At 38.7% G+C, this 25,641-nt stretch overlaps 1 protein-coding gene across 1 annotated transcript in view; it reads left to right on the forward strand.

Annotated features, from left to right (window-relative positions):
- Positions 1 to 2,282: 2,282 nt before the first annotated feature.
- ARHGAP29 (Rho GTPase activating protein 29) overlaps positions 2,283 to 25,641 on the forward strand; it is a 52,794-nt gene continuing 29,435 nt past the window's right edge. Inside the window, exons 1-2 of the mRNA XM_009290461.2 lie at positions 2,283 to 2,570; positions 25,362 to 25,505. Of these exons, the coding sequence (XP_009288736.1) occupies positions 2,309 to 2,570; positions 25,362 to 25,505 (406 nt within the window). The 5' untranslated portion in view covers positions 2,283 to 2,308. The remainder of the gene's footprint in view (positions 2,571 to 25,361; positions 25,506 to 25,641) is intronic.

Here is a 25,641-nt window from a genome sequence, read left to right on the forward strand (position 1 = left end):
ACTGGCAGTGGCTCGCTCTTAACCAGAGGAGTCTGGAGGCGTTTATAGAAAAAGCTGGTGGACGCTTTTCGTTTTCAAAGCCAGAGCCTCCTGAAGAAATATGAAACACTTCTCGGTAATGAAAGGCATCTGTTCTGTGAGGGAAACTTTTCCCCATCTGCCTTGTAACGCAGGAGGAGCAGACGTAAGGGCTAATATTTACGAGGAAAAGGTGACTTGTACTGAACTGTTCAGTTTTGGTTCTGCTGCTACTCTGCAGCAAAAGTTTCAAGTTTTTCCCATTCAGAAACACTTTGTCATCGCTGTCACGATTTTCAGAGTGGTGGCATTATTGTACTACTTGTTGCTTGTCTGAATAAAAAAAAAAAATACGCAACATATCTCTAAAATAACACAGCTTTAAAAGCGTGGACTTGCTACGGGAACAGGTCTAACATCATGCTACTTAAAGTTGGCTCTGAAGCTGGCCAGAGTTAAAAGAGGCATGTCTTTTAAATAATATGAAAATCTCTGTCTCAATATAAATAGATATCACACTTGTTAAAAGGAGAGAAGGTTATGTGGCTTTTTTTCCCTGTAATTGCAGGGCGTAATTGCAAAGTAGCTTTGTAGCCATGAGAATTATATGTGGGAATAGAAGAAACTTGCTTAAACATTATGTTTAATGTAAACCTCACTTCAATCTACTTGAGGTCTTTGGAATTGCTTAATTATCTGCGTTATTTGTGTAGTCTTATGTGTACTCTTACAGGTACTGACTTTAAACGGTAAACAGAAATTAGAGCGGCTAATTTGTGTTAAATTCTGATGTTTTCTTCCCCCTCCCCCAGCGCACACTCCCTGGAAGGCCTGCTAGATTAATTACAAACACAACTGCTTTGACCACATTTCCTGTGATATTTTTAAATTGCAAAGAGAAATAAAGCAGAAATAATGGAAAAATAATTGAAGTGTGTTAGAATAACACCTGTTGAAATACATAGTGGGAGTGTTCAAAATGTTAAAGGTGCTACTTCTTCAGTTGGTCTAACCAAATACAAACATAGGCAGGATAACCCGTTTCAACCTGTGTTTTTAGACCGTAATGACTTTTATTTTTAGCTAAAAATAGTTGAATTTGAGATTTTGCTGCAGATACGTCTGCAACCCATGTTAACTTTTTAGCTGTCATGTTCCAATTTGTTTGGGTTTTTTTTTTTCCCCTGTAGTATTTACCATATAGTGTAAACACTGAGAATTTCTCCTGGTGTTGAGAGAATAATAGCACGCATTGTGCGAGCTGCTGGAACCATACCTGACTCCGCCACCTGGAGTTTGCTGCTTTGAAATGAATCGCTTAACCTGACATGGGGAAATTTGCGGTAGCATCCTGTTTTTCCTAAACGAAAGGAATGCAGGTAGTTGCTTAGTTGTACCGATATAATCTCCCCCAAATTTTGTGCAGTTTTATGGTGGAGCTAAAAGGTGTACTAAAGCAGAGCAACACCCTTCAAGATAACTGCACTGAGATTTGCAGATAAACTTTGATACTAAAATATTTTTAAATCTCTTCACTTTTCTACGTCTTTCCTTTGATTGCCGTTCATATTAAAAGATAGCAGGCTGAAAAGCCCGCATAACTTCTTTCAGGATGTTTTCTTTCTGAGGGGAACTGTGATAGGCCATGGTTTCTTGCTTGGCACAATCTACAGAAAGAAAATTCATCCTATCAGATCAAGGCTGTCTATTATCTTAAGAGACAGGATGCTGAATGCAGCTTGGTGGTTGATGCGAGCGGGGCTGTTGCTCGTGGTCTATATCCTATCAAGTGTTTTTGCAATTGTATTCAGTTGTAGTAACACTTCATGGTAAAGAACAGGTCTCAGGGTAACTGTAAAGAACTTGGTTCTGAAGGTTTCCAGAATAAATATTCAGGAAAGAAACTTTCCTCATGAAATAAGCATGCATCCTAATTAGCTTTTGAAATAATTTCTGCATACCATTGATTTTTATGCAACACTGTATCTGCTGTACAAATTAAAATAACTTCAAACAGTCAAAAACCTTTATAATACTTAAGCATCGTAATGTAAAGCAGTATCATCTTGAAAGAGGTTTTGGCTCTTGTCAGTACAAAAGTATTACTTCACATATATTTCTATACTAATCAGCATTTTTCCTTCTCCTCCACCTCCTCCGCCCCCCCCCCCACTTTTTTTGGGTGTTTTTTTTTTTTTTTCTCAAGGGTTTCATCTTTGGCTTGTCAAATGGACATTAAGTGACACTGAGTGTTAACTGCGAGAGCTCTATCAGCACAGCGGCTGCTGGGATGTTGCGACAGAACGGTGGAAGTAACAAGCGTGGTTTGGGATTAGCCCGACTGTCTACCTCCAACTTCTTCACCATCTCTAATTCAGGAAATTGGGGAATGGGGCGCAGCACCAAGAGCAGCTCTCTGAGCAGCATTAGCTCCAACTCTGACTGCTACGATAATCCTGTTGTGGATCCAGAATACATCATGCAACTGGTGAATGATGTCAGAAAATTTGCAGATGTGCTACTCTATTTGAAGGAAGCCATTCTTTCTGAAGGTGTGTCAGTTGTTCTTTATTCTTAATTCTTAGATTTTCTGAAACTCTCACAACTCCATTCATATGTTTTTAACTAGTCTTTACTGTGGTTATTTCCCCTTGCCCTTTACCTTCCCCCTTTATCCTCCCTTCCTCCCCCCCCCCCCCCCCCCCCCCCCCGACTAACATCGATAGTAAGGCCCAGCATGATGATTACGGGAAATGGTGGCTGTTAGTTTGGGTTCTGTATTTCCTCATCAGAACACTGTGCAATTCTTTTTCATATCATAACAAGGGAAAATAGGCTTTTAGCAGGCTGTCTAGGCTGATGCTAAAAGCTAGCGAGACCATCAACTGGTTAGTTTTTAACTGCCTGAATGTTTTTTGTAATTCCAAAGAATTCTGTTAATATTTTGGTGATGTTTCAGTTTTCTAGGCTGTTTTGTTTTGGTTTTTGAAAGTCTTATATGCTAGTAGTTTGAGTTTTAAGGTAGAATAACTGTGCGCTTTCTTCCTCTACAAATCAAGTATTTACCATCTTCTGCCAGCAGGTGGAAACTGCAAATTTTCTTCCTTATGAGGAGTGTGTGTCCCTGTTCGTTTAGGGAAATGGTATTAGTCCATTTTTGATCATCAGCAGGAAAGCTTTTATCTAACTTCTACAGAAATGTTATCATGTTAATAGCTGAAATGACATCCAGAGCAGTTTTGTATAAGATGTCCTGAGTGCTGAGCATTTGCAGTCACCTCTGTGATTCAAGTGAGTCAGCACGCAGCTGAAATAGCTCTGCCAAAAGGTGTGAACAAATCTTAACAGAGCAATAATTTGAGACTAGTGATCACTTTGTCAACAGTGTTTTTGCTGAGCACACAGGATGAGCGGAGTTATTTGTGAGGTGGGCTGTCTGGTGCCTACTGACACTGAACTGGGTATCCTGTAGGAAAGGACTATCAAAATACTGAAGTGTTCCAGTTGCCATGCAGCAATTGTTAATTTAATATTCAGTTTAAAATTTTGGCCTCAGAAGATCCAAAAAACTGACATGGAAGACAGGAGTTGTCGTCTTGTTTTATACTACGTTGTGGAATTAATTTGTGATACAGTGTTGTTCATTTAACGGATTGTTAATTTATAAAGGAGACGTTTCTTTTCCACAGTTGGGAGTGTTCTTTTCGACCTCTGTCCCTAAAATCTCATAATATAGTGAGTTCTGTAATATTGGGCTTGCTTACTGCTGGCTGGAGACAACCTCCTGGAAGCTGCATAGTTTGGATTGCATTTCTCCATCTTATTTATCTTTGGAAATGTTTGCAGTTGTCTGTCCAAAAATTAACAAAAACTTACTAAGGTGATTGAACAGGCTTCTTACACATAAAATTCTGGCTTGCAATGCTTGCAGCTTACCACCATCCTGAAATTAGTTGTGTGAATTATTCCAAGGTGGAATCAATTGCAGGGATAGGAAATTAATTTCTTCCTTTTTGGACAGCATTAATCTATTGACTTGGTGTAGATTTTGTTGAATAGTAAAACTTTGCTCTAAAGTTTATGAAATAAGAACTAAAAATAAATTCTGCTACTAGCTACCGGAAAAAAAAATATTTTGATGTGTATATGCTGCATGCATCTTCAAGCAGTTCAAAAGTGGCAAATATAAGTGGTGCAACAGGGTTGCATCAGTGAGCTCTTGTATTTGCCTGGTAAGTGTTCCTAGAGTCTGCTGTAGGTCCTTCAGCTTCCAACCACTGTTCCCTCAGTTAGCTTCTACATCTACTGTTAGTCGTAGTATTGCCACTTTGGCAGATCTGTCTGAAAACTCCTTTCTATGCACAGTAACTTCACTCTAGACCACGCGGCTCCCCGTTTGTCGGGGCCGGCTGTTCCACTGCTGGGGTCTGCTTCAACAGGTAGGCTGATTCCAGTGGGTGCATGCCTTGAATTTCATATCGACTGATGGTTGTATTCCCCGCTTGTGTTATCTGAGCTGCCTTGGAAGAGCCTAGCAGTTATTCACCCATGGTTCACTTAACGTTCTCCTGATGTGGTGATACTATCTTGGATGAAAAATCTAAGCTATTTTGGATTATAACATGTATTCGTGTCTAAACTAGATCATAAGCAGCTTTGGATTATGGACTTGTACTGTGTTTTGTATGGTATGAATGCAAGTTGATATGTGACATGAAGAGTAAGTTAAGATCTCTTTTAAGGTGAGAGTGTTATATAACTGAAATGTTCTGTAGATTTCAAGGCTACTTCTCTTTGCATTACTTATGCTAATATAATTTAATTTCTTGCAGTAGTCTCATTGTCATAATGCTGAACAAATTTTGGATTTTTTTACTTTTCAACAAAGGTAAACCCAGCATTGTAACTTTGATTGTTTTTCGGACTCTCACCCAACAATGTTTGTTGTATAAACTGAAATCTAAAAAACTTGGAATCTCCTTGCTGGCACCAAGTAGGAAACTTGTTTCTTAATGATGCTTCACATAAAAAACCCGAAACACCTCCACCCCCAAACCCGCAAACAAAAAACCCTCTGGATATAACTGTAGAGTTGAAAAGTTTGTCAGCTGTTTGGACATGAGGGAGCTGCAGTTGCCTCTTGTGTTGAGTGAAATACCATGTGTTCCATACACTTCAGTTCTTGCTGTCTTTTTTTTAAATTCCCTTTTGAATCTAGGCATTGTACTCACTGGATGTAACGATCTGTTATTAGCGATTCAGCCTGAGGCATAGGATCAAGATACTTTACCAATGTCTTCATTAAAGAAGAGATCTGGGCATTTTTTGAACCTAGGTCAATGAATCCAGTGCTGTTTCACAATAAATTTTTTTATTTAATTCTACTTGATGACAGGCTGAACCTGTAGTGGTTGAACTGCACAAACAGTTAGTGCATCAGTCTCTTGGTCCAGTCTTCAGTTAAATTTCCAGATGAGCGAGATTGTGTCATATGGCTGATATTAGTAAGGATAGTTATATTGTCATCACGTCTTTGTGTTTTGAAGTGAAAGGTTGTCTTCATTTGTAGCATTCGTACTTTATGAGATCAGAGATAGTTGAAATATATTGAGGAGACTCAAAATAAGTCAATCTTCTTTCCTTTCTGATAACAAGAAAATGAAAACAGTTCCTCAGAAACCCCTGCCTGCAAGACCAAACTTGAGAGTATACATTGAATTAATACCTAGAAGACTCGGATCGTTACCTGCAATCCGTGCTACTCTTAAGACTGTTAATTTGAGTTTTCAGTTTTATTGGTGGCATTCTGTATTCTTGTTGTACCCCAGGTTTAGTTCTTCTTTCAGTTTTAATGTACATCCTAAGTGCAAACTGTTAAGACATAATGGCTTGAAAGCTGGTAAGTTTTCTCTTTGTGTTTTGAGTTCCAATAGTAACTTTTCAGCTGTAGGTTAAGAGTGTGGGAACCTAATTGTTGCCTTCAACTTGCCACCCCTCTTTGAAAAGGTAGGACATACTGTGAAGTACAATCTAAAAGCTGGAGCCATCTCTGATCTTCAGAGGTAGAGGTGGCACTCAAGAAGAGAAGTAACTTTCCATGGTAGAGAACGTTTTAGGAACTGAGACGTTGTTTGCCTCACACGGAGACCTGCTGAGGGCTTAACAACCTGACCCACAGTACTGAAAAAGTACTTAAGAATTTGAAGTGTATGAGGTATACTGAAGGTAAATCCTGTAACTTAAAGAGGTTAATTCTCGTCCCAAAGCATGGGTTTAATGCGTCTGCAAATAAGCGATGTTGAATTTTGAGGCTGGGTAACTTCTACATGCATACCATGTTCTTCTGGAGAATAGGAAATATGGGGTAACTGCTATATACTGTCCAATCTTTTCAAAATATAAGGATGCCTGTACCTCATAGAAGTTGTATAGAAAGCATATAAGCCACTTTTTGGGACAAAACATGCAGGACCTACCTCTTACAAACTTCTATTAGAGAAGTTATCCATTCAAAAATAGTATTGCTTATTGCATAGATATGCAAAGTTGAGAGTCTATTTAAGAACAGATATTTATGTATGAGATTGGTGACACTACAGCCTGTGCTGTTACTGCATATAATAAATTCCACTGTTGCTTTAAGCAAATGATGCCACTGTGTGGTCTTTGCTCAAATGAAACTCATTTACTGAGGTTTAAAAGGACCACACAAAAGAATATTTAGGACACGATCTGAGTTCCTAATTAGAAGATATTTTACTAAGTGTTTCACTTTTAAACAGTAAGTAGTAGCTTTTACTTGTATCACATCAGAGATGGGGGAAACATTCCTGTTTCCCTAGTCTGAAGATAGTTAGCTACTAGTTTTGTGACATCTGCTATTTATTTTTTTTAAGGAATGTAATGTATGCTTCATACTGTAAGGTCTGCCCTTGGGACTGTGGGAAATATTGTGTTTCATTATGAATAGCTCTAAGGGTAACATTTGCATGTGGTTTAAAAGTGCAGGAGTAATTATACTTTATACGTTTATATATAATCTTCTTGACTGTACTTCAGAATATATTTTTGAATTATTGGTTTATCACAAACTTTGAAGTAATCTTCAAAGTGTGATACTGTGTGCTTCATGTGGGTAACTCTGCATCCTTTTCATGAGCAAAAACTTTTTTCCTCAAGTTCATCCTATCTTCAACTAATGTAAACTGTAGCTTATTCTAAAATGTTAATATACGCTTTTTTCCAGAGATCTTAGGAAACAGAATAGCAAGATAAAGCTCTTACCTTTCATTGCAGATTTCTCTTTGAGGATCAAATCTTGCTGTCTGGTTTCTTAGAGTTTGATAAGATTTTTTTTTTTTTTTTTTTTTAAAAACTGAAGCAGAGGTAAAAATACTGGTGAAGCTGGATGGCCTGGTCAGGAATGTCTGCACCCTCTTTATAGTAGCACCAATACTTTCAAAAGGATCAGGAATGCTACCTAACTTGAAACCTATCAGGTGCCTATTTTTGAAGGATAAGATATTCAGCCCAGTGGGACAATTTTAAAGGTGTGTCAAGTTAAATAGTTTCCTCAAAATAAGGAACTTGTAATCTCTAGTGACTTCAAAACCTTGTTTTAGCACCACGGAGATTGGTATTAATCGCATGCTATGTTAGAAGCCAGAAGCTGTCTACTGAATATAGTGCCTGAGGGTCAAAGATGAATGATTTCTCTTCAGCCCTCCCAGGCTTGATAATGTGTGCTTTTTCAGTCCTGTCCGTCTTTTTAGTATGATTAAGGCACTGTAGTATTTTTAGCATTTGATTTTTTTATTTCTTTATTTTCTTAGAGTGTAAAACATTAATGTCCTTTTTCTGGGGCAGTATTTTTGAAAGTCAGTTTGTCCTGTTTTGCTAGGGAAATCTGAAGTTCATTAGCTATTGCAGTGAAGATTACAGATTGAAATTATGATAATTTATAATACTAGGTGTAATTTTGCTGTTTGTTCTTTATTCCAATTTTGATGTTTCTCAATGAAAGGTGCTGTCTTTGATACACCTTAAATTGGATGTATTTACCTGTCTAATGACACCTCATAGGAAGAATGCTTGGTAGGTGGGCAAACTGCTCTAAACAAGGATCTGATAAAGTGTTTACCTTTCTTTGCAACAGTCTCTGGAAGGAATGTTTGGGGTTTTTTTTTGTTTTGAGGGAAGTTGGACTGATTTCTTTAAAATTTTTGTGGAAGATGGTGCTGGTTTTCTGTTTGATAGTGTTTTGTGTCTTAAACAAAAAACCTTTATGGAAGAAGGGAAAGTAAAATGCTGTTAGGGCAGCTAACTTTCGGGGACCGTGAGAACATAGTGATTATCAAATGCATAAACAATCTGCTTGTGAATTGATTAAATGACCTTCAAGAATCCTCGGGAAAAGGCAGAGGAATTCATGTAAAGCGTAGCACATTGTTTGTCTTATTCCATGTAGCACAAAAAAAGGGGAAAACAAATTGTCTAGTGATTTCTGTAATAGGATTTATGTACAACATTTGAAGATGTTGACAAATAGTCTGAAGTGGAATTTTAGTGTTAATCACTTCCAGGATCTACCGAAGTGTTATATGCTTGTAATATCAGAAGAATAATTGTGTAATTTATTATTAAAAAATGACCTTTTTTTGTACTTTGTAGCTCTACTCAAACTTGGTCCACAAGGAACTAACTGCATGTGTAAATGTATTAGCCTGTAATAACATTGTCCATCCTCTTGCTGAACCAAATAAGGTGTTAAGAGGTGAATTCTGACAATTTGTATTTGCTGCTTTGGATGTTATTGTTCCCACGGCAGAGTTGGCAGAAGTGACCTTGTGAGCCACAGTAGCAGGGAAGCTAGGACTAAACCAGACCGGGGCAGGTGTAAGGCAGCTGGAAAGACTAACTTCTGAAGGTGCTCCTGCAGAAATTACAGGTTTTCCTTCCCCACCAACAGCTGAATTGATGGTACAGTTCCGTAACTGTTGAAAAATCTACAAGATGCATCTAAAATTGTTTTTTTTATTATTATAAAGCTTGTTATGTTTAGAGCTCTGTTTTAAACCATGCTAATAGTGTATTTCCACAGCAGCTTAGAGAAGAAACTGAAGTGTGAGCTGCTGTGATCTCACCACTTCTTCCTGGCAGTAGTTCTCTGGTGACTGCAAGCCAGTTCTGGGGGCAGATCTGCCTGAAAAGTAGTCCTAGGAAGAAAGGAACTAGTTTTCAGCCAGATCAGTTCCGTGAGCTGACTGTAAGGTTGTATTGGGTACCAGCAAAAGAGGGAGAAGGCGGCTGGCAAAGGAACGAGTGGCCAGAGGTTAAAATGGAACAAGACTGTGAGGGTCTAGGCAAAGTTGGTGTGGCACTCCACCTTGGCATTACAGCATACGCTGCTAAACCCTGTATCAACTATTTTGTCTCCTCTATTGAATGCTAAGTCTGACAGGGGCATATGAAGGAGGGGAAGTGGGGGTGGAGAGAACAGCGAGCAGAAAATGCCCTTTGTAGATGACAAATTAATCAGCCTTCTTAGCTCTGATCTTTTGGCATATTTGAATTTGACAGTCATCTTTCAAACTTGCCTTCCTAAAACCTGCTTCTTATATGCAGACATATGTGCTTCCAGTCTTTCTGACCTGGAAATTCCTTAGTGCACCCTTTCACATATCTCCAAGTAGTAGTCACTTCTAAATATTAGTTCTGTCAATCCAAAATCAAAACTGTTCTTTGACAAATGTGAAATAGTCTTTCAAGTTAAGAGATATAAAGGATGTAAACAAGGGTAAGAAGAAAGTAAATACTTCCTTAAATTTTTTTTAACAAGTAAAATTATTGCGAAGAACCCAAAGCCAATAGTAGTGATTGTTTTTTTTTTTAACAGCTTCTGATGCTTTTTATGGCAAAACTCGGGGGGGGGGGGGGGGGGGAGAAACAGGCACGTAAACTGCTTCTCTTAGTCAAACTCTAGGACCACAGCAAGCCAGAGACCTCCTGGTCATTTTCCCATGCTTCGCTTACTTTCACACTGTCCTTTCTTCCTGGTCTCTCTCATGAGTAGAAAGCCCTGAGATCCTTGGCTGTGAATCCTGTTCCTGTCCAGTGCCAGATTCCTCAAACCTGAGAAGTTCTGCAAAGAACGCTGAAGTTTGATGTACTCCTGAGAACTCTGTCCATAAAAGAACTAGTGAAGCCTGAATGAAGGCAAGCCCACAACAATCCAACAAAAAGTAGTTTACAGCCAGAGTTTATGGGAGACAGCCATAGCTATGGACCATGCTTTTTCCCAGGAATGTTACACTTAAGCTGGGAGAGAGAACTTTCCACCTTTATTTATTTCACTCCAGATCATTCCACAACCTGTTTTGCCCAAGCTTCTTGTTTTCCACAAGTCTGCCATCTTGCAGGCTTTTGTTAGGGAGTCTTGGACTTTCAGACGCTGTGACCGGAGCCAGAGGAGCTGGGCATTTTCTTTTGCTTTGCAGGTTTGCAATATTAGAGCACTGCTTAATTAATCTGCAGTCATGGAACAACTGTGCTGTTTCCAGTACTCTGAACAAGCGGAGGGAAAAACCCAACCTCCTCTTGAAGTTCAGTTCAAGCAAAGCTGTGTTCTTCATAGTCAAAGTGGAAGCTGCCCGTTAAATGCAGGTTGCTAATGCTGGATAGTAAATGCTGTTTCTTCAGTTTCAGGAAGATTGAAGTTAAATAATAACTTAGTGGACCAGCAGATAAGTTTGTAGCTGATAGTACTACCCCTCCCCCAGTTGCATACTCCACATTCCTTCAGAACAAATGTTCACTTGTTGCTATAGTGTCTAAGATCAGCAGTCAGGAGGGGTGTGTGTGTGTCTTGAAGGCCTGTGAGTGTTTAAAATGTAAAATCAATCCTTATGTGCAGTCCGGATATTTTTGTTGACTTAAATAATTAGCATATCTCTCTTTAGGAAAACTCTGAACTATTTATAAGTGAGCAGAGGCATTTTCTGTTTTTATGTTGCTTTTGAAGTGCAAAAAATGTAATACAAGGCAAAACTGCATTCTTCCTCCTTACTGCATTTCTGATGTACAAAAGAAGCTCAAAACACTTAAAGAACCTTAGCTAGTTTGTTAATTACAATTACCTTTCCTTTTCGTCACAGCAACTAGACTAATGAAACTGAAATTACAAGATTAGCAAGATGAAAGGTGAGTAGTGAGGAAGAGGATGAATAATCAGATTTTCTTTTTTGAATGTAAATGTAAAGCCAGGCCTTTCAACAACAAAAATTCTTCTAATATACTTTGCAGCTTAAGAAACAGGGGAATGCTTGGACACAAAAACTTGTATCTCTCAAAGAGCTCTGCCCCAACACCTGAAAGATAGGATGTGATCCATATCCAGTGTGAAGTCTTGTGTTCTTAACAGCAATTCCTGTGTATATGTAGGAGTTTTTGTGTTTTAAAACGAAACAAAAAACCCTTGCTCTAAATTAGTTTCCTACTCTTGGTAAAATGTATTATATCGTATCCACAAAAGTACTCCATTTTCTCATTTCTCTGATGTACCAATTTATCAAAGTTGCAACATAAAACAAGAACATCAATACTAGTAATTTTTGTATGCCTAAGAGCATAGAGTTATGAGTTGTGACTGTCATCTTAATGATCTTACTAAATCATTCCTTTTTCACCAGTTTCATTGGGAGTGTTTGTTCTTCCTATTTATGTAGCTAGGTCACAGAACTGAAGCTGACTTGTTCCTTAATTCCAAGCAAGTGTTCACCTAATCTGGCAGTTGCAGTGGTTTGATAATGTTAGATCTAATGTCTCATTAATGGATTGGAGTTAGAACTGTGTGGCAGGGTAGGAGATTTGATACAGAGCCTGCACCTTGATCTTCATAGGTAGCTGTTTCCCTTTTTTAAGGAAAGTAGGGATTTTATGGGGGCTCATCCCTTTGTCTCCCTAAAGTGCTGCTTTTTATAGAAGATTGAGGTGACTCATGTAAGGCTGTAGAACATAGTTATGTTTGGGTTAAACTTTCATCTTAATGACATTCATTACAGAACAGTGTAACTGAAAAACAGGACTTGAGGAATTTTTTTGTAGAGGCTGTGATTTAACTGAACAAAGGGTTTTTCCTTTTTACCATTTTTTCCTTGTTTACTGTTTGAAGGTACGTTCTTGGGCTAATTTTTAAAAATATGTAGGAATTCTTATTTGTCAAATTTGGTTAACTTTATTTTGGAGACCCTGTCAACTTAAGACCAAGTTGTGTTCTGTCATGACTAAACTGCTTCAGATATTTGAGCAAGTCCAGTTATTGCTTAAATCTGAAGTGACAATGAAAGCCCTGTTATTGTTTAAATTTCAAATGGCAATGAAAACATATCTAATGCAAGGAGCAGTGAAAAGCTTTTAAAGGAACTTACAAGACTCTTATTTCTGGGGTTAGGGTACTCAGTTACATAGTCCTTTTGCTTGTGAAGCAGCATTTAAAATGGCTCCGGTTGCTTTGGTCTAGAACGATGGTCAGTGAATGAATGCTGGGACTTTGGTCTCTCACCTTCTTGCGCGTCTGTATGTGACATAACATACAGACTTTTTTATTTTTTTAACGTAAATGGGTATTGGAGAATGTATGGGAGAAATAAGAAAGCTTAAGGTTCAAATTTTGATGACTTAAGCAGTTCCAAAGAGCTATTGTAATAATATAGCATCTTCCCTTTTTCAAATGTGTTGATTCTCTGTGCTTTGTTTAACTTGGGTTCAGGACCCACAGGTGGGTTCATTACATTTTTTGAAGTTCTGTTAGTACTACTTATCTATGAGACATAGAATGACTGTGGTATTATGTATGTTGATATATATACTGTGAATACTAAAGGGAAAGGGAGGCTCTTATTTTGGAAACAATAAAGTGTTTCTTCTAACTCTTGTAATGTCTTAATCCTTTTCTAATTTTAGGAATCTGCAAGGTGTGGAAGACCTGGTGAGGAAGTTTCAGCTAAGATGCATTGAAAATAATGCTGCCTTTGATTAAAATGAATTGTAGGATTAGAGATCAATAATTTGCAGGAATTATATTTGTACGGTGGAGTTAAAGCACAAGTGTGTCCTCTCTCTCACCCCATGCCTTTTCAACAAGAGGTTTTGACATCTGTAGGATTTTGGGCCAAACTTCAGTCTTGTAGCACAGGATTTCCAAAGGGCGCTCTTCTCTGAGCGTTGTATTGAAATTTTTCCAGTTCATGCAGGTGTGATCAGTTTAGAGCTCTGTTGTGAACAAATTTAACATCACAGTTGATGTTCTACTTTTGGACTACAGCATATTCTTAGCTCTATTTGTAAGATCCCATGTTGCTGAAATAGTTATGGACAGGGAATTCCTGAAGCATTAACTTAAAGACTGCTCAATGTTCACAAATTCCTATTGCTGTTTTAGTGTTGATAGTGATATGAATGGACTCTTTAGTAGGATGCTTAAGTTATTTTGCCTTTTTGTTTTCTTTCTGGGGACTTTTTTTTCATTCATTGATTGTATATAGAGCATATAATGTACTTTGTTCTAGATGCTACCACAACTATGGAAGTAAAAAGTCTGTCCAGAAGTTCTTCAGTGCTGACAACAAGTGGAAAAAAATGTTTACTGGAGTCACTAAAGTGGAGGTGCAGAGAAACAGAACAGTACTGGTCTAACAAAATGGGCTGTGGTCTCAGCGCACAAGTAGGTTAACTGCTGCCAGCAGAAGAGCAGTTGAAGGAGGCAGCTTTTTGGAGGGATAGTCCTGTATGTTTTGTGCTTCATTTGGTAAGGTGCAGATTGTTTATCTGAAAGCTTAGTAGCATACATGAATTGTGATAGTTGAGTGAAGACAGTTTGTGAAGGGCCTTGAGAAAGTGACCATGATAAATAGCTTATGCCAGTGGTGAAGAAGGGGAAAGTAACAGTAGGATTAAGACTGCAGAGTGGTCAAATCAAATGCTCTCTGGTATTCATGTTTAAGCCCTTGTGTTAAGAACAAGCAAACAAATTCAGCAAGGAACGGAGAACTTTCTAGCTGTAGCTGGCTTCGGCTGATGACTAGACATGAGATTTTAGAGAAGTGGCTGAGAACTTAATTTGGAAAGAAAGCAATAGGTCTGGAGCGTATAAATAAATTGGATTCTTAATAACGAGAGGCTTGTTATACAACATCAAATGCTGCATGCCATTGGATGAAAAATCGAACGCATGGGGCTACTATTCAAATATGTAGTTGACCAAGTTCTGCCTGTTTCTATTATAATTTTCACATTCTGTAGCTTTTACTGGCTTGCACATCCTTTGGTTGTTTTTTTAATTTAGCATTGACTAGCTGGAATGACAACTTCAGTGGTACTAGGGGGAAACAGCTGTGTAAATCCAGAACCGTAAAGCAAACAGATTCTGTGGTTTGTCTTTTTCACCTTTCTATTGCAAGGTATTAGTGAAGAAATCTTACTCAATTAAAAATGCATAGTGAGCTGTGCAGTGGATTACTGTTGTCTTTTGGGGTGTGCAAGTGCCAGTGTGACATCAGTTACTGCTATAATGACAGTGCTGTAGTGTTTTCTCTTCATACGTAATTGTCAGAGGTGTTTTGGTGTGAAATATCTGACACCAAAACATTATATTGCAGAGGGGATTGACTGTTCCTGAGTCTAGGAAGTGGGAAGATTGTGAAAGTATTTCCTCTTGAGCAGTCAAATGGCTCATCACTCTCTCACCTGTGCAAGTTACATAGTCAGGCTTTACTCTCTTGGGTGGTTGTGTCAGCAGGACTTCAATGCTGGAACTTCAAATTATTAATCCTTTATGTTCACCAGTTTTCTAGACAACTAGTGGCACTGGCTGCTGCTTTAGTGATTTGAATCCCACTTAAAATCTAAGTTGATTTTGTATAACTTTTTTTCTTTTAATCAGCAAAACAGAAATGGAATACTATCACATCCTATAGCAGTCCGTAATTGTGTTTAAAAGATCCTTTAAAAGAAATGCACAAAGTAATGCACCTCTTGTTTAACACCATATAATCTCATAATCCTGGCTTTGTGTGGTCTTTTGAAAACTAGGTGGGCTGGCAGCAATAAAATAGCTTCTTCGGTCAATCAGTGACTTAGGCTAAAAGTGGAAGGAGCAGCCATGTAGAACAAATAGTATTTTAGACTAAAAGTAAAATGAGTTAAAGGTTAAGTATTTTTTTTTTATAATCTCTTGATGTGGGTTAGCAAAGGTTAAACTTATTTTCTTTTGAATGAATAAAACAACACTTTCATACTACCCCTTCTGTGTGCCAGTTTGATGTGGTAGGATCAACTTTCTGGGGATAGTCTTTCGTTTTCCAACTTGTTCTTTTTTCAGAAATTTGTGCTGTGAAAGTTGAGTGAGTATTACTTCATATGTTTTCAGAACTTGAACCAGTATGCAAGCAACATAGTTGCTTAAAGCATAAAAGTTTTCTCATTTTAAGTGTCTTCCTTTGGCAGCTGTTCAGTCCAGGGACTGCTTTACTAAGTTTTAGTGAAATGCCCTTGAATAAGAAATAAGTAGCATACTACTAAAAGTATAGTCACTAATCCTGATGGATACGACTTTCTGGTGAAATGTTACTGATCAGACTTATTGCAAATGTATTCATCATAAAGAATGTAGTCTTACGTCCACATGACAATTTATAATTCTAACTTAAAATGTGTTCTGAAAGTGCTGAAGCATTATCCTCACCTAGTTTTATTCTTAAACTTCTGGAAGACTCGGGGAAATGGTACGAGCAGTGGCTAAAATGGTCATGTAGTGTGTTCGCTCTCATTTATCAGAAACGGGTAAATAAGGAAACTCCAGAAATTTTCATTACTGGTTTTTGGTCTTTAAATTTTGGGTTAATAAAAGATTAATGTATTCTAAAGATTAAACTGCATGGCTGAACACATCTAGGTTAGTTGACTGGAATCTCAAGGCTAGTAGAATACAAAAGTTGAAGGAATGTAGCGTACAGCATATTGAAATAGATTAATGAAAAGCTGCATTGTGATAGGTTTTTACCAAAAGGCTTCCCCACATACACAAATAGGGAATTCATCTATGAATTTAAATGTGAAATGAATGTGAAGTAACAACTGTTCTGCTGATGTCAATTGGCAAACCAACATAATGAAAATATTTAACTGCTTTCAGTGTAGGCAGAATTATAAGATTTTGATTATTCTGATATATTTTGCATGTACACCATCTATTTTCTTGACTTTTGAAAAGATTTTTTTAAGACATCTTGATTTTTATAACTTTCCTTTAATTTCTGCAAAGGAATCCAGTCTTGGTTTGCCCTATTTACATAGGCAAGAAGGACTTCTTACATAAGCTTTGACTTTTCAGAAGTACAGAATTGGTCCATAATTAAAATGGGGTAGGAATGTTAGCCCAATTTTAAAAACAAACAAACAAAAACCACCACAGCTTAAGGTCACATCAGAGGCTGGTCAGCATGGTTAATGGCCGAATCTAAATGGATAGACTGATGTATTTTGGCCAATCCCTGATAGCAAATGACAAATCTGAAAGGGCTGTTTGGGTATTTGTGGTACACAACAAAAGCTCGTCATGCTAGAAATCTTACCTGGAAGGCTAGACTAATGAGGGATAGTTTTGTGTTTTATCCAAGAGCAATTTTTTCTGCAAAAATTGCAAGCCTGCACTTTCACCCTGCTTATTTCAAATAGTCAAGAGAGAACTTCCACCCTTAAAATACCAAAAAACTGTAAATACCAGGTGCTTTTTAATTTTAACCTAAATTTGTGCAACCTAATTTTAAGATCAAATTTAGTAGCTTAGCAGTAAATAGGCAACTGACTTGCCAAATGTTAAATCCTTTCTTGTATTATAAAAACATCATTTGCATATAATAAATGAAATCAAACACTGCTACTTTGAATATACTGTATTCAATAAGCTATTTGGAGGAAACTTCCATGCATTCTCACTGAATTGGATCTGTATATTATTCTCAAAAAAACCTCCCAAACTTTAATGCTTTTATGTCAAATGTAGGGATTTGGGTTACTGTTTTTATGCCTTTCTTTTCCTCATTCCTAATGAAACGTCACATGTCCTTAGATTTTCTTCACTGAAGTAATTGCTTAACAGTTTATTTTCCATAAATTGTCACTTTTGCTGCAATATAATGTGATTAAAACATTGGTTGCAGTGGATTCTGGAGCACATGTTGCCAAAGACTCTATGAATTTGGTGTAGTGTCTTTTAATGATGCCATGACAACAAGGGTTGCCATGATACTGATTAACAAAAAAGCTAGGACTGGCTATCTTGCTATTTTGAAAGCTTCAAGTACGATGTTTCTTGACATAGGGATGAGTAGGTAGCTTCTAATTCTGCATCATAACACAGGGTTGAAATGTGATTACTTCACTGGTGCCTTTGGCAGCTTCCAGCCTTGCTAGATATTTTACAAGGATAAACTCTTCCAGAAATTCTTCTGAGTTTTTGTTTTTCAGTGAATTAAAATGTTTCATTCCTTACATCTGCAGCACGTTTATACAGCCAAATAAAGGAAGAGATATGATAGCTAAGACTGCTGTTTCCTTATCACTCCTGAACTGTGGCCACCAGCAAATAAAATATCTACACCACCATTAAAGGAAAAAAGTTTTGTTCATTTTATATCTGTACAATTGATGAAAATCACATCTAGCCCATATGTTTATTGCTTTACAAAAGCTTCCTTGAGACCAGACTAGACAGCAGTGACATAGGTCAACTTTACCATGGTCAAACCAAAGTGTAAAACATGCTTTCACCGTGTGTTTGATTAGTTCTTGTTGTGTCTTGAGTGTGATAGTGACCTCTGTCAAATCAGGCAAATATGGCAGGCTGTTAATCATGTTAGAATGGGGCTGATGGGGGAAGGAGGGCAAAAATAAAATGATGGGTTAATCTGGGACTGTTTCCCAAACTGCAGATGTAGGAATTAGGTGATTTCCACACGGTTCATTGTTGTATGGTTGTTTTGCCTACTCTGTGATGCTCACTGGGAAGTCTCATAGTCTGGATCAGGTTCAGAACTGAGTGCTGACAGCTTCCTAGTACACAATACGGACATTGATGAAGATGACAGTAGCGTGATTTTAGTTGAAAGTTGTTTTACGTTGGATCAGCTTCATTCCAATGCTGACTTTTTTTCCCCTGACCTGGGTGGCATAACTACTGATACCGTGTAATCCTTCTGTGTAACATAGTGGAAACAGGATGTAATTTACCTTAATGCCAAAAATGAGGTTATTAGTAAATAAGTGTTGACAGCCTTTTAGGCAAGATGTTGGTCTTGCAGATTGAAATGTTGGTTACTCAAACTTATTTCTTCTGAATCCTTCCAAGATCGAAAGTGATGACGAGCTGACTGTTTGCATTCCATAAGGTGAAACTTTAATAAAAAGTTCTGGATCTAGATATTGGGGAAATTGCTTCCCAGTTTGTGTGCTTGTTCTCGCCACCACACTGCAACTGTTCTGTCTGGCTTCTCCCTTTCTTCTGAAGGAGATTGGGGTTTATGCAGATGATGTGAAGTGGTACTTAAAACCAGAACTGAGGCTCCTGTATTGCAGTGGAAGTAAAAGGGGAGTTGAAGTACATGCTCCTCAGCTGATCCCAGGAAAGCAGCAGTTTACAAAGGGAGTTCTCAAACTGGGGACTAGACCTAGTGCGGGTGATGGTTAGTTTCTGCCACTATGAAAGTGGCCACGCTACGGCCCCGTGGCTTTGTGCACAACTGGCATTTAAGTGTTCTCATCCAGTTGCATTTATTCATCTTCTTAAACTAGTGGTAACATCCATAGAGTGACTGAGTTCGTGGTAGACACTTACCAAAGACAAGGCATTTAATCGTGTTCGTGAGGGTGGATGGAGAAACTATTTGTGCAAAAATACCAGTTACCTTGTTTATAGTAAGATTTTTCACAAGTGAGATGAGTTTATATATATTCCCTCCTAGTCAAAAGAATGGTCTATGTATATAAACTTGTGGCTGTAGAGTATGCATGGCAGGTTGTTCCACACTGATAGTATCTCTCACTGTGTGTAGCATTCTCGAAAGCTATTGAATACCTGAAGTAAATAATCACATCTTTCTACTTGTAAAAAGCGTATGGAAAGCAGGACCTTCTTAGATGGTGTGAGCTAGAATATTTGCTTTGAAAGTCTTGTATGTAATCTGACTTCAAGAATTTTTCACGGATGTGGTACTTTTCAGTTGGTTTATCTAGATCAATACCTTATCTTTCCTCTTCATCAGAGTGACTAACTTCAGTTCTAAACAGACTTTTAGCCACAGCAAAACAATAGTTGTATTAGTGGTTCCCCTTCTCTTATGGCTGGTGGAAGTTGGGAAGTAGAGGGAGAATCTGCTGCTGTTAGAAAGCGTTAATGTTCTAAGTGGAGAAGCAGTGAGCAGAATGATGCATGCATCTTCTGTATGGGTCTGAACAGCCATGTAGGATATGCGATGGCCATGGAGGGGGAAAAACTGTATGTTAGTCTGTATTTAAACTTGTCCTGGCAAACATTTGTTGAAATAAACAGCTTCAGAAATGTTTGGGCCAACAATAAATCAGGTCAGACAAAAGAATACCAGCCAACTGACACAGCAGTGCCTTTCCCGACTGCATGTATTGTGACCAGCCCTGACTTGGCAGGGAGGGTGACTGGCACTGACAAGCTTGATGAGCAAATTTTATTTTGTTTTGCATGAACAGAATCCATAGCTGTAAGGCCGTTATTGCTTGCTAAAATTTTCTAAACAAAGGCTTCCTGTTGAGAAATACCTAAAATTAGAAAATAGGTAGCTTATGCTGTTTTTACATTAAAGATGGATGAGTGGTTATAAAATGTGGTGACCAAAAACATCGGAGTGGGATGCTAATGACAACAGTGTGCTACTGAGATGGCTTGGCTAACACTGACAGGCTTCCCAGCTGCTTTGTTGTATCATTCTTGTGCATTAAGTTTGTCAGCTTTGAATACACGCTTTGTCACCCTATTCTTGCTCCACTTCTCCTACAGAGTATGCTTTCCTGTTGTTGGCTTTACATTTTTGGAAGAGCTTGTTTTCAGCTAATGTAAAGGACAGTTTAAACCCCAATGAAAGAAGATTTGCAGGTAGGCTACTAAGCTCTCTTCAAGCCTTCCCCCGCCCCCCAGTTTTAAGAGCTCTGTTTTTTTTTTTTCTTTTGGGGGGTAGAGGGCTGACTGATTGTCATGGTTTAACCACCACCCAGCCACTTGCTCACTCCCTGCTGGTGGGATGGGAGAGAGAATCAGAAGAGTAAAAGTGAGGAAACTTGTGGGTTGAGATAAAGACAGTTTAATAGGGAAAGCAAAAGCCACGCGCGCAAGCAAAGCAAAACAAGGCATTCCTTCACTCCTTCCCATGGGCAGGCAGGTGTTCAGCCATCTCCAGGAGAGCAGGGCTCCATCACGTGTAACGGTGACTTGGGAAGACAAACGCCATCTCTCCGAACGTCCCCCCCTTCCTTCTTCTTCCCTCAGCTTTACATGCTGAGCATGACGTCATATGGTGTGGGACATCCCTTGGGTCAGTTGGGGTCAGCTGTCCTAAAAGGCCTTGACTCTGTGTCAGCACTGCTCAGCAGGAACGAAAACATCCCTGTGTTATCAATGCTGTTTCCAGCACAAATCCAAAACACAGCCCCATACCAGCTACTGTGAAGAACATTAACTCTACCCCAGCCAAAACCAGCACACTGGTTCTTCCAGGAGATTCCAGGAAACTGTAGTCACCTAAGCAAACAGCTGAACTCACGTGCCCAGAGAGGTCTTCTGTGCTGCAAGGTCACCAGCAGTCACAGTCCTCTGGTCCCAAGTACTAACTAGTCTTCTATGGTATTGCAATTCGTGTTATTAAGCTTGAGAAAGATTTAAAACTCGATATAGCATCCATTGGTGGAAGAATTTCCTGCTTGACTTCCTGTAGATAAATCAATGTGTACAGTGAGACAAGGGACAGAAGAAAAACTGAAAGTAAATATTAATTTTTATGATTGCTTAAGTCAGATTGAATTACTGCAGGAATTTGTTGGAGACATTTCCTCATGCATTCTTTTCACTGTCAACAGTGCTTGCTCTACCGTTATTTTGGTCTCTTAGCCATTTTCGGACTCCTTAGTATTAAAACTGTGTTTCTGTTAATCTGGCATATTTAGCTTATTTTACTACCTGAGGCTTATAAATCTATCCTGAACGGGAAATCTCTGTTTTAGTGTCTGTCTGGTAGGTATCAGTCACTGAATGCAGTGTAGTTGTGGTTCCTGATGGCTTCTGCCCCTACCCCTCCCCAAGCACTACTTGTGTCACAGACCTTTTGTCTTCTGGAGGCACAGAAACAATGTTTCAGGTATTTTGTAAACAAATAATACAGTGATGGAATACAAAGACATCTCAGTTGGGTGTAGCCAGACCTTTGCTTTTGAGAGTACAAATAACTAATCTCATGCTTGAATGCATTATTTTAGTGATAGTGTTCTCCTGGATGGTATGATAAACATCTAATTCAACTCAGCAGTTGTTTTCAACTTGCATTTCCCTTTGAAGCTTACTGCTTCTGTTTCAGACTTGAAGAGGCTTGTGTCCCTTAAGGTTTTTTTTTTTTCCTTTCTCTCCCCCCTCCCCCTTATTTTGCTTTTTTCCCCCAACTCTGTTGCTCTGGTAAGATATTATCAAACCTTAATATTAAGAAACTGCATTTTGGGATCAGATATGCTTTAATTAGTTTTCTGTATGATTTTTTTTTTTTTGCCTTGACCTAACCTGTAAGGAACCTTAAGAGGCTGTTTTATCCTGTAATGACAAGCCTCTAGTTGTGGGTCACACTGAACTCCCCGGAATAATTCATGCAGTTTGTCATATGCCTGTGCACTCGTTCTTGAGGACTCTCAAACTGGGAGTAATCTGTAGATTGGTTTGGCTGCTTTCCTGCCTTGTTTCCCCTCCCCTGCTTGTTTAAGGGACCAAAAGTCTGCCCACCATGTCGCCAGAAGGACCCAGTTGGGGGGTATGTGCATGGGGTATTCCTGATTACATGGTTAGGAACTCTTCTCTCTCCAGCCACAAGTGAACATCTGTGCATCAGAAGACAGGGACACCTTCATACTGGCTAGGCAAGAGATACAGTTCTGGTCAAATGGTGCACTTGTGCAGCACATCTCTAGTCAGTTGACCACAATATTCATGCCCTTCATGTGAGGACTGCATATATTCTGGTTAGACAGAGACAGCTGATGGGGAAGGTTTGTGGCAGATAGTCTTCAAATGCCTCCATAAAAGCCTATCTGTCCCAGTCCTGCCAGTATAAATCATTAATCCCAGTGAAGGACTGTGGAATATTTGTCTGCCTCTGGAGGTTTGTAAGAAGAGATGAGACACGACCTCCATAGACTACCTCCTTCTTAAGTATTTCAAAACTCAAGTCTACACACTAGACATGTTTCTTAATGAACTAATTGGAATTAACTTTAACTATCTAATATCCTATTTCCTGAAAATAATGTTACTATAATTTTTAGATCTATTTTCTATGTTGTCTGATTCACTTTGGGTTTGTGGGCATCAGTACAGCTCTGCTGTCTTTCCTTTTCCTCATTGCCTTTGCCTGGAGCTGCCCAGTACTCTCAACAGCATTTATTCTTGCATTGATGGAGTACAATTGAGGCTTTGATGGATTAAAGCCCAAAGGGACCATTAAAATTACCTGGTTTCATTTTGACAGCTATAAAATTTCTGCAAGTGTTAGAAGGTGGCAATGGCCACGCTGGCTTACACTAAAGCTGTGTCTAACTCAGTCTCTGAGCTCCAATGACTGCCAGAAGTGAATAGCTAGAGAAAAGTAAAAATGCTAAGTTGGACGTACCCTCTGAACCCTTTCTGCTTAGGGGAGTTCTTGAGCTGTTGCAGGTTACATTGTTTGTTTTAGTACAATGCTTAGTAGTTCAGTAGACTAAAGAGTGGAGTAGTTGAGTGAAAAGAGGTTGTGGAGGCAGCTTCAAAAGGACTGAAATGAATTCAAAGACAGCAGGTCTGTAAGCAGTTACTGGAGTGCGCAGGAACAACTGTGGTGCAGCAGTTGTGGGTGCTAGGGGACTGGACCGCAGAAAGTGGCCAGTCTTGTCTAGTCTCCTAAGCAGCATCACCCACTGCTGTGTAAGGCACAGGCTAGCTGGACCCATGGCCTGACCTGGTAAGGTATTTATTGTCTCATTAGTAACCCACAGGGAAACTTAGAAGAGTTGGTCCAGTCTCTCCTTGTTTCCACGTAACCTTCTTGTCTCAATGCTGTTTTGGCAAGAAATTCCACAGATCTCTTACGTGAAGAATCAGCCTTTTCTGTTTTGAATCTGGCTCCTGCTTGCTCTGTTTAATCATCTGAAGTGTGTTATATTTAACTGAAAGACATTGATAAGCGATTGATTCTACCCGCTATTTTCATGCCTTTCATGATTTTCTAATATTCTTTCATATCCCCTATAAATTGTCTTTTATCCAAGGTCCCAGCTTCTGCTATTGTTGCTTGCATGGAAACTGCTTCAAGCCTGGATTGCTTTCCCATTAAGTTCCAAACTCTGAGCTATAGTATGCCTTTAGATCAATGTGTGTTTGTCATACACACTAGTAGCAGAGGTAGTTTATGTACTGAATCATAGCCACGTGTCAAGAGCCAGCCTCTTGACGTTTTTTTTGCCTTTGCTGTGTTTAAGTCCTCAGTTAAAAACCAGTACGTATACCTGTAAATGAAGATAAAGCCACAACTATGTTTCTTTAATAAATTACGTAGAGCTTTCTTAATTTACTGCTGTGTAAGATGGGTCTTCCTAGACTTCTGTGTGTCCTGTTACAGATAGAGCTTCCTACTCCGCTCCAGCAGGAAAAAACATGCAAAGTGCCGGAGAATGGTAGATAAAGTTTTTGCCTTAGTCCACTTCCCGAGTCAAGGTTTTTCCTTTGACCGTGTATAAGCTAGTCTGAGTTGAAAAAAATCTCCTGATATCTGACATCTAGGGAGATAAAGCCTGAAGCACAGTGGTCCTTAGAAGGCTTGCTTTTGCACTTGATACAATCGCATGTAATTTCTACGCAGTCCCCCCACCTACCCACCTGACAGTAGTGATATACTGTACTGATGTGTCATGTTGTACTTTGTTGATTCCTCAGAAAAATTTAGGTGCCTCTAGCCTAAATATAATGTCTTGTAGCCAGAACAAAATGGCTCAGATTTGAAACTGTTCTCTGAGTAACACTGGATCAATTTGCACTGTACTGTAATTGTCTGTATTGACCTGTTTGTTATTGTGGTCACAGACAACACAGAATTGCCATTCCTTTTTGCTCGGTGGGGAAGTGAGTCAGCTTATATTAGATCCTCTTTTTCTTTTTCATAAGCTAGACTTTCCTGAATTTGAAAGCTTTTTACCACAACTTGCAACGCAGCACTCTAGTGCATGGGAAACTTTAATTCTGTGCACCAGCACCTCTTCTGTAACAGAACGGAAGAGCTTGTGGTTTAACCTGTGCCATGAATGCAACAAGAACTATTTTTTAAAAAAATAAGGGGGAGGCGGGGGCGGGATTTAAGGGTGCATAGCAAGAGGCATATGCTGTAAAAACCGTCACCCTATATGTGTGCTTGTTTGAGAATTTTTCTGATTAGGCCTAATTCCACAGAATAATTTAGGTGTTCAACTTCTTTATCAGGACTGACATGCTTAAAGACAGACCTTTGTAGATCTAGGCTTATATACTAAAGATGCTTAATAATTGACTGACATTTGAGTTACAAGCTAGCCAACAGTTGCCAAAAATCTTTGTTTAATTCTATGAATATACAGAAATGGTGTTGAATTTGTATCAGGTGAGGAAATATCTAATGAGCAATCCAAATCTGCTTTTGTTGATACTCTTATTTGAATATATGGAATTATCAAAACAGTGGTTGATTTAACAACATGAGAAAAAGAAGATGGTTTAATTCAGAAACCCTAGGGTATTGGTGTAGAGTCTTTTTTTTTTAAAAAAAAAGTATACTTGCTTGGCTTTTGGGGAAAAATGTGTTTATATGTAAATGGCATACAACATTGCACGTAAACTGTTGGGAAATGCTAGCATAACTTTTTTAAACAATGTCTTTGTTCTAAGCAGGCCCAGCTTCCATATGGCCTAGAGTTCAGTGCAGCTGAATACCATCAAAGTGGTTTGTAATGTGATTGGGTGTTAATTCACTGTTTTAATGTAGTTTCTCCTTTACTTTTTTCAGAAAATCAAGATGGCCTGCATCAGGTAGTACACGAACGCCTAGGGGAGTTGCTACGTGTTTTAAAAGCAGTGATAAATAAACATCAGACTCTAAACTCAGTTGATATTCTTAGTGCTGCAGGAACAGTTATTGCAAAAGTAAAAGGTAAGGAATTACTACCTTTCATATTCTTGGAAAATTGTAATTGGTGACTTGATTGACTGGCTTGGAGTTATAGATAGGATTTTATGTATACAGAAGAAACGGGGCGGGGGGGGGGGGGGTGTGAGGATAAAATTTA

This window comes from Aptenodytes forsteri, unplaced genomic scaffold (assembly GCF_000699145.1).
Source record: "Aptenodytes forsteri isolate BGI_AS27 unplaced genomic scaffold, ASM69914v1 Scaffold237, whole genome shotgun sequence".
Lineage (NCBI taxonomy): Eukaryota > Metazoa > Chordata > Aves > Sphenisciformes > Spheniscidae > Aptenodytes > Aptenodytes forsteri.